This window comes from Tupaia chinensis, unplaced genomic scaffold (assembly GCF_000334495.1).
Source record: "Tupaia chinensis unplaced genomic scaffold, TupChi_1.0 Scaffold145652_1, whole genome shotgun sequence".
NCBI lineage: Eukaryota > Metazoa > Chordata > Mammalia > Scandentia > Tupaiidae > Tupaia > Tupaia belangeri.
This window is the reverse complement of record NW_006205509.1, coordinates 3,503,161-3,513,318: the sequence shown is the minus strand read 5'-3', so window position 1 is coordinate 3,513,318 and position 10,158 is coordinate 3,503,161. Positions and strand designations below refer to the sequence as shown.

Below are 10,158 nucleotides of genomic sequence, written 5' to 3'. Positions count from 1 at the left end.
TTATGATTCAAGGATTTGAAACCCTAATGTTACAGGCAAAGCCTCGTTTTTATGAAATATGAAATACTCTGTTTCTTCTACTTCTAATAGCTCGTCAAGAGATGCCACCACTAAATCACGTTCCTGCAGCATTTCTAGGTTAGCATAGCGGGACACTGCCCGCTCTATCCTTGCTGAACGCCACACTGGAGTGATGAGCTTCATGTCTTGCACTTCTCACATTCCACTTAAGTTTGGGATTGAGGCAATCTGTAATTTGATATCAGGATGATTCTGAGGTTCTGACTCAGTTATCTGGGGTACTGCTACAACCTGTTCCCTCTCTTTTGGAGAAAGACAAGGCTTTTCAGATTCCATCTTCATGACCAGCTCTTCTACTGATGTTATATTAGTTTCAGCAACTAAACGATCAGAGGTAATTTCTTCCTGGTTTCTGTTCAAGTCTTGCAAAATGTTAAGAACAACTTCTCGCAACCCTTGAATTGGTGTTGCTCCATTTTTAATGGCTTCTTCGTATAGTCTGATAACATGAAAGCCACCTTTACATGCCAACAACAACAACTTGGCTTTGCAGATCCAGAATTTAGCAAAATTTTTAGCCTCAGGAATGCTATACAATATGGTAAACAGTTCTTAGAAGGTACACCCCCTTCAATGAGCTGTAGATATTCACTCAGAATGTTGTTAATTTTGGGGGACATTTCAAGTTGAGCTTTCTTTTCCTCCACTTCTTTTTCAGTGCTCTTCCAGAATGAAATATTCATTTCTTCTATGATTTTTCTTTTTGTTTTAAGTTCCATAGGAGGCAATTTATAGATTTTTCCCTTAGATTTCTACCATTCTTCTAGTTGTTTCCTTCTATCTTCTGCTGTTGGCTTCTTTTTTGTATCTGGATTAGAAAATTATTCTGAAGTCTTTTTCAGCTTGGAGTCCAAAGTCCGTGCTGTTGGTTGAAAGTTGTTGTATTTACTACCATTGGTTCCATCTGCTCTAATGCTTTGGGAGCTTTGAACAACTGGATTATAGTTAACTCTGTCTTTAAGAACAGCACTATACACTGAACTTTTGCTGATGGCAAAAGTTTTGGAGCCAAACTGCCCTTAAATGGATTATAAGAGTTAGTCTTTGTCTTAGTTATGGCATGTGATTCAGTATGTGGCTTCCTCTCGGGTTCTGATAAGGTTTGGGGCAAGTTCTCTTTCTTCATCTCTTTCAAAAAGATATCCGAAGATTGATTTTCAACATGGGTACTGTCCACAGTTCCTTGCTCTGTTACCTGCTGCTTTATAGGTTTCAAATCCTGCATATTGAGTGACACCACAGGTTTTTTTGACAGTTATCCTGCAGTGGATGATCCACCTGAAGCTGATGAGTCCTGCTGGAATGCTCATCGTTTGAGGTCAAAGAAATACATCCTGAAGTCAGCCCTTTGCCTACAAGTTTTGGTGGCTCCAACTTTGGCTTCTGTGACCCTGTGATATTGGCTGTTCTAGGCTAGAGTTTAATGCTAATGGGCCTTGTGGTTTTGACAAGTAAGACAAAATGGGGGGTAATGTCCTTTTTGGGTCTAATAGTAGATTTAGGAGGTGGTAGATTTGGGCAGTTATTCTTGGCTTTTAGATAAGGCTTGATATTTTGGCTCTTTTTTTTCTGGTGATTTATTTTATTTTTTCCTGCCATTATTATTATCATCATCATTATTTATACATTCAATTACTATACATCATTTAGATTGTAAAATGACTTAATCCAGCATGATATACATCTCAGTCCAGTTGAGAATACTATCCACATCTTCAACAGATAATAAACCATATCTGTGTCCCACAAATATCTTATCTCTCCATTTTCCCCCCTAATTATCTTTCCTGTGCCTTTCCTCTTCCCTACTCTCCTTCCACTTTATCTCTAGTGTTCATAACAAATTTTAATGCTTTTATGTCCTCCAGTCTTATAGTCTCTACCATAGAGCATTAAGTGGAGATATACAATATCTCTCTTTCATAGCCTGACTTGCTTCAATCAGCAACAAATCTTCCATATTTGTCCACTTTCTATCAAATTCCAGGGCCTTATTTTTTATGGCCGAATAATGTTCCATGGTGTATATATGCCATACTTTTTAAATCCATTCATCTGTTTGTAGACATTTAAGTTGGTTCCATGTCTTAGCAGTCATGAATAGTGCTGCAGTAAATGTAGTTGTGCAAGCACTCTTCCAACTGAATGTTCTCCTGTCCTTCAGGTATATACCCAGGAGTGGAACTGCTGGATCATATGGTTGTTCTATTTGTAGATCTTTGAGGATCCTCCATATTGTTCTCCACAGTGGTTGGACCAGTTTACATTCCCACCAACAATGTAGGAGTGTTCCCCTTTCAGCACATCTCTACCAGCATTTACCTTTTTTTTAATCTTCACCATTCTGACAAAGGTTAGGTGGTATTTCATTGTGGTTTTGATCTGCATCTCCCTTATGATGAGGGATATTGAGCATTTGTTCATATGCTTTTTGACTGTTCATATGTCTTTCTTAGAAAGTTGTTTATTCAGCTAATTCTCCCATATTTTAATTGGGTTAATCATTTTCTTCCAGGTAAGTCGCTTGAGTTCTCTGGGTATTCTGGTTACCAGCCCCTTATCTGAGACACAATTAACAAATATTCTCTCCCATTCCAAGGGTTGTCAATTCACACTAATTACGGTGTTCTTTGCTGTGCAGAAACTTCTTAGTCGGATGTAATTTCATCTGTCTGTTTTGGGGATTATTGCCTGTGCACAGTTTCCCCAGTGTTTTCCACCAATAGTTTTATAGTTTGTGGTCTTAGGTTTAGCTCTTTGATCCACTTTGAGTTGATTTTTGTTAATGGTGACAGATAGGGATCCAGATTCATCTTTCTACAGGCAGGTACCCAGTTTTTCCAGAACCATTTCCTAAAGAGGTTTTCCTTTTCCCACTGGATTGAGTGGCACCTTTTTCAAAGATCAGTTGGCTGTTTGTTTGGGGCTTTATTTCTGTGGCTTCTACTCTGTTCCATTGGTCCTTGTGTCTATTTTTTTGCCCATACCCTCTGTCTATTTTTGTGCCAATACCATGATGGTTTGATTGTTATAGCTTTGTCATATATTTTTTGATCAGGAAGTGAGATGCCCTCCACACCACTCTTCTTGCACAAGATGGCTTTGTCAATATAAGGTCTTTTATGATTCCAGATAAATTCTGATTGTCTTTTCTAAATCTGTGAATAAATGTCTTTTGTAATTTTGTAGAGATTGCATTAAATATGTAAATATCTGGGAAGGATTGCCATTTTGAGTATATTAATTCTACCAATCCAGGTACATGGGATGTCCTTCCACTTTTTTCTGTCCTTTTTGATTTCCTTTTTAAGGTTTCCATAGTTTTCCTTGTAGAGGTCTTTGACTTCCTTGGTTAGTTTTATTCTTATACTTCTTGTGGCTATGGTAAATGGGATTACTTTCTTCAATTCTGTCTGTCTGCTTGTTGTTTATATATGGTGTTTTGTTTCTCCAGTTTTCTCTTGACAGCAAGATATTCCTGGAGTTTTCTCTGCCGATCCTCTGTGTTGGCAGCAGCGGCAGAGGACCTAGGCTACACAATAACTCCTCAACAACAATTTTTCTTCCTCAGTGTATTTATCTTTATAAATTTATGACTTCTGCCTGGAGATGAGAGGTGGTAGGTGAGGAGCACATAAAACTGTGGAGCTTCACTCCCTGTGGAAATGCAGAGGGGCCGAGAGAACTCACTAGCTGCTGTCCTCTCTGCCATGCACTGTGTCAAAAACAACTAACACCAATCATGAGAGATCCAAGTCACAAAAGTACTAGCCCAAGCAGGACCAAGGCAGATATGATCATGAAGGGTCATTCTCATGAAGTTGACAACACATTTTCAGGATAAACAAGATAAAGAGGAATTCGACAAACAGAAGAGTTGTAAGAAGAATGTATTTTTTTTTTTTTGAGAGATTTTCACTGTAGGGCGCGTGTGCTCGCCAGACAGACAGAGAGAGACATAGAGACAGAAAGCAAGAAATCACCTCCCGGGGGGGATGGTCATGCCACAATCCCTTCTCCTCCATTCTCCTCTCGGGATCTTGGGCACGCACGCACACGCGCCCGGCGTGAGTTTTAAGCCACCGGGTCCGGGACACGAACCGTGGTCGACTACATGGGAGTCCAGCGACATAGCCATTACGCTAACTGCTGGTTCCCAAGAAGAATGTATTGAACTCTGTCTCCAGGAAATGCTGGAAAAGGAAGACAATGAGTGGTTTATTCCAACTTGAGATCTCCCACAAACTGTGGATCAAATCCAGTACAAATTTAATAACCTTGTTTTCAGTGATGACTGCTGTGGAAGATCTTGTGGTCAAGGGCAATATAAATCCAAATGCAAAGGAGTTTGTTCCCTGGGTGAAGTATGGAAAATATTTGTGTGAATGAGGCCTTCTTTTACTGGAGGATTTGGATTGTCTCTTCTGAAGCTAAAATGCCGTGGAGGCTTAACCCACACTTGTTAGTGTCTAAACATTTTGAAACAAGTAAATGTAAATCAAGTTCTAATTGCTAAACAAGTATCTCAGTTCAGACTTAAATTTATGCTTGCCCACACCAAAAAGAATCTCTTATCTCTGAGTACGGTCTATTAAGATCATTTGAAATATTCATTATACACAATGTGTCTCTGGTTACCAAGGTTAGCAGGTAGTAATAGACAGCTAGTTGTGGCTTTCATGGTATGTTATCTTGTTAGAAGTATTAAATTTTTTTAATGTTACATCTGAGGAAGTATGTGACTTGAGAAATATATCTTCTTTGAAGGAGTCACTGCATCGTAACTATACCTATATGAAGTCTGACATTTGATAAACCCATAATCCAACTAACCAGAGAGATTGTAACATCGTGATTTGAGTAGTGCTATTCTTACTTTGATAACCATCGTGACAATAGTCTGTGGCACAATTTTTCTTTTAACATGTCTATGCCAGCTCTGGCAGCTTAAACTTCATATTTGACTAGGTTGATGTTTAGTGTGAAGAGTATTTAAGTTGAAAATACTGTAAAAAAATATGTTTTCCCAAATATTTTTAATAATAATGGTAAGACTGGGAAAAAAATAAGTCATTGGCATCCCAAGACTCTCTTACATGATGCAACCCACTGAAATAAGAGTAATACATAAGAAAATAGGTAACCCTGGAGAGCCATTTCAGAGTTGGAGCAGACCTCCTGCTTAAGGGCCTCTCTGGGGACTTCCTTTTCTCTCCAAGGTCCCTCTGAGCTGAGATCAAGTCCCTCTGGCCATTGTTATTTGGGAAGCAAAGCCAAGACAGCTCTCCCTTGGATGGAAAGACTATTGTAATAATTGCTTTCTCAGAAGTTCCACCCACATTCTCCAAAGGAAGGACAAAATCGAGGGGAACCCACAAAATTCTAATCTTATCTGTGACTTTGGTTCCATTGTTGGAAAGGATGCCAGACTGGTATCATCCACTGAGGGTATCTGCTGCTGGCCTAGGGCACCCAGGTGAAAACAAATCTCTCCTATAGATCCATCTTCTCCTAAAACTACCCATTCTGGGCACCTGAGAGTGACTAGAGATCAGATCTTCATTTATAACTTTCTGAGTTGCCATCAGTGGGAGGGGAAGTAGTCACTTTACCTTCCTCTGGTCTAGACTAAATCCTGTAACTGTCCACATTACCAGGTCTTCTTCCATCTCTCCTCCCATTTTTTGTTTGTCTGTTTTGTCATTTAACATCCCTGACATGCACAGAAGATGGTCCAAGTCTGATCTGGCTCTATCCCATTCCATGGGTACAAACTGAGGCGAGCCCCATCTCTATGGATGCTCATGTTAAGTCCTGTGGTTAGAGTGAAAACACTGGACATTATTAACTTGCAGAAATCCTGGACTGACTAATATGCACATCCCTCGCCTCCATCATGAGGGCTTCTGCCAGCCTGGCTTCCAGGGGCCCCCACACTCACATGCTTCTTCTGCTTGGGTTGACACAAAATGGGAGTTGGTGCAAAGATACCAGGGAAGATGGTTTCCCCATCTTTAGAAAATTTAAGTTGGAATGGACTTTAAAACCATCCGCTTTTCCAGACTTTTTTAAAATGAAAAACTTAAGTGGTTTATTCACGGACTTACAGTGGCAGAGAAAGGACTTGCACTATCACCAGATGTCAAAACACCTGTATTGATCATTCCAACAGTCATCATGGTCTGTCAGCCAGATGGTCAACCAAAATGTTTATTGCTTATCCACCATGCCAGTTGGCCCCCCTGCAGTGTGGGTTTAGTTCTTTTTGGAACTGGATCATACAACTTTTCAGAACTATGGCCTCTGTCCTCACTCCCTTTATGTCTCCAGTATGAATAATTCATTATCTCGTCTCTCTCCTTTCTAGATCTGATTCACTCTTGTTCCTCAACTCAGCCAATAAGTTATTGCCCTAAATGGTAACATTGGGGAGGGCCAGGAGACCAGTGAGGGCTGATAAGAACAGGCTATTTCTGCTACTTCATCTGTCCTGGGTCAACCATGAAGCTCTACACAGGATGCCTCATCCCTAGGTATGCTCTGGAGGGATAACCTATGTGAGCATTTGTTTCAGTTCTTGTGTCTCTGAAAGGAAACTTGAATGCCTCATGGAAGTTAGCAACATCACCACAGTCACGGCCTTTGTTCTCCTAGGACTATCCACCAACCCCCAGTTCCAGGTACTTCTCTTTGTGCTGTTCCTGGTGATTTACCTCTTGACCCTCTCAGGAAACCTGCTCATGGTGGTGTTGATCAGTACAGATTCCCACCTCCATACCCCCATGTACTTCTTCCTGAAACACCTCTCCCTCCTGGATGCTTTCTATTCCTCCCTCATTGTGCCTAAACTGCTAGAGAACCTTCTTTCTAAGTGGAAGACTATATCATTCATTGGGTGTTTCATCCAGATCGCTCTAGTCTTATTTACTGGAGCCAGTGAATCCTGCCTTCTTTCTGTCATGGCCTATGACCGGTTTCAGGCTGTGTGCCACCCCCTGATGTATGTGATGGTCATGAACAAGAGGGTGTGTGCTGGCCTGGTCATGGCATGCTGGGCCTTAGGAATTGGGGCTAGCCTAATCAACACTCTCCTCCTGGCTCAGCAACAATTCTGTGGCCCCAACGTCATCCACAGTTTTGCCTGTGAGCTTCCCCCAATGCTCTTTTTGGCTTGTTCTGACCCCTACACCAGTATCACCACCATCCTGGCCACTATGGTAATTATGGGTTTGAGCACCCTTGTCCCATTACTGAGTTCCTACAGTCGAATCATCGTGACAGCCCTAAGGATCAACTCTGCCACCGGTCGTAGCAAGATTTTCTCCACCTGCTCTTCTCATCTCATTGTGATCACTATCTTTTTTGGCTCAGGATTTATCAGGTATGTCACACTACGTCCCCTAAATGTGAATGTGGGGGTATCTCTTCCTTAAGTGTCCTTGTTCTGTAGAACAGAGCTTTGCAAGATAACAGGAAATACACACTAGCTGTGTGAGTAGTAAAGACCTCATATGTCTTTTTCAAGAGTTCACATGTGTACACTGAAAAATGAAAATAGACAAAGATTTCCTTGCCTTATTAATCTATGATTTATGAGTTCTCAAGAGGAAATCAGAGAGCCTTTCATAGGTATGTATTCAGTGCTAGACAATAAATATATAAATAAATCCAATTCTTAAAACCAACACTATCTTTCTTTCCTACTAGAAAATGGTATCTCCAAAGCTTGTTTATGTTATAACTATTCATTAGGCACCTACCATACACCAGCTGCTTTACGTGGTCAAGCTCAATTTAGTCTGCATCACACTGTAACAGAGATATTATTAACCCCACTGTCAGATAAAGAGACTAAGTTTGGGCTTAAATTAACCAGATAATTTCTTAAAGGTCTCAGTACAAGTTAATAATGGAGCCATAAGTTGAATCGAGTGTCATGCTTTTTCTCACCATGCTTCTCTCAAATATAATTAAGTGTAGCTGATAAGTCCTCCCTCACTAGGAGATAGAATAATCAATGTCTGTGCTTTCTGCCACTAAACTGAGAGTGCCTGCGTACCCAAAATCCTGAGAGCATAGAGAAATAGAAGAAAAGGAATCGTGGTGTTACCATGTTACCAATGCTACATTGTGGGGTGGGGAGTCTCTCTCTCCCTCTCTCTCTCTCTCACTCTCTCTCTCTCTCTCTCATGCACATGTCCTCTGCAATAATAATTTTTTTTAAGGTTTTTGTTATGGGACACATGCACTCACCAGAGAGAAACAGTGAGAGAGATATCTCAACCCCTAGCAGTGTTTGCCATGCAACAATCCCTTCTCCTCCATTCTCCTCCTGGAATTTTGGGCACACAAGCACATGCACCTAGTGTGATTTTCAAGTCTCCAGGTTTGGAATTCGAACTTGTCAGCCATGTGGGAGTCCAGTGCCTTAATCAACGTGCTACCTGCTAACCCCAGCAATAATAAATTAAAAAAAAAAATTATTAGTCCAAGAAAGCTCACTTGAACCTATGGACAAATGTCTTTCTCTCCCTTTATCTCAATTTCTTCATATGCTGTATGGGGAATATGATTTATTCTTTACAATTTTGCAGAAATGTTAGGATGGATAAACAAGACTATCAAAAAAAAAGGACAGAGAAGATTCCTCATGGCTCCTGCAAAGTAGTCATTTCAGGGTAAAAGAGAAATGAAGAGTTCCTACTGATAATTCAGTTTCCAGCAAACAAGCTAGTGTGATGACTAGAAATCACCACAGGACCACAAGAAATATGGAAAGGCAAGAAAATACCTCTCCTCCAAGGGAAAAGAATAACTCCTCTTCATCCACAAGAAGTTCAATGGGTGAAAATCATGGAAATGTCTGATAAGGAATTTAGAGCATTCATAATGTCGAAGCTAACAGAGATGGAAGAGAAGAGAGACAATGAACTGCAGAAGAGAAAGGAGAAAGAAGTTGATGAGTTCCAGGAGATGAGGACATTCTTACAAGATCTAAAAGAGGAATTACACACTTTAAAAAATAATCAAACAGAATTGTTAGAGATAAAGGCTATAATACAGGAAGTCGAAGCCTCCCTTGAAGTATTAAAAGCAGACTAGATCATACAGAAAATAGAATCTCAGACATAGAAGAGAAAATGGCTGGCCTAGAAAAATCCACCACGAAGACTGAGAAAATGGCCCCAAAATTTGAGAAAAATATACAAGAAGTACTAGATACCATCAAACATCCAAACATCCAGATAATTGGTATTCCAGAAGGTGAAGAGACCCATAAGGGCATTGATAATCTATTCCATGAAATCTTAGAAGAAAACTTTCCGAACCTAGAGAGGCATTCAAAGATCCAGTCCCAAGAAATACAAAGGACCCCCAATAGAATCAACCCAAGAAGATCTTTTCCAAGACACATTATAGCCAGGTTGACCAAAACCACAGACAAAGACAAGATACTAAGATAGGCAAGAGAAAAACATCAAGTTACCTACAAAGGATATCAGGCTAACAGCAGACCTCTCATCGGAAACAATGTGAGTGAGGAAAGAATGGGAAAATATATTCAAAGTGTTAAGAGAAAAGCAATTTCAGCCAAGAATACTGTACCCAGAAAGATTATCTTTCATGCGTGAAGAAAAGATAAGAACATTCTCAGATAAACAAAACCTGAAAGAATTTACCAACACCAGACCAGATCTCCAAAAAGTTCTCAAGAGAGTGCTTTATCAGGAAAATTAAATACAGACACACAAAAATAAGAGTTTAAAAAACTAAGAAAGTGGCCAACTTAATCATAGGAACAAGTCTGGAGTTGAATATTATGTCCCAGAATTTAATCAGGAAAATTGAACAACAGAAGATAAAGTACATGAGACTGAATTGGTGAAGTATAATTTTATGACTTTTGACTAAAATATTGCTTATTTTCTTGTAGACTTTGTTATCTGGTTGTAAGGATTTGTGTCCTGTCTTGAGATATGAATAGGTTCATGCGCCTACCATGTGAACAGAATCCTAACCTGTTTCCTGGCTTTAAGCAAAATTCCTTGGTATTTCTTTGATTTAAGTTAAAACTGG

At 39.9% G+C, this 10,158-nt stretch overlaps 1 protein-coding gene and 1 pseudogene across 1 annotated transcript in view; one reads left to right on the top strand and one right to left on the bottom strand.

The window, feature by feature from the left end:
• LOC102488688 (cytoskeleton-associated protein 2-like) lies at positions 1-5,846 on the bottom strand (annotated as a pseudogene).
• An 843-nt stretch (positions 5,847-6,689) lies between these two features.
• Positions 6,690-10,158, top strand: part of LOC102487841 (olfactory receptor 8S1) — a 5,372-nt gene continuing 1,903 nt past the window's right edge. Inside the window, exon 1 of the mRNA XM_027768140.1 lies at positions 6,690-7,462. Coding sequence (XP_027623941.1) covers positions 6,690-7,462 — 773 coding nt within the window. The remainder of the gene's footprint in view (positions 7,463-10,158) is intronic.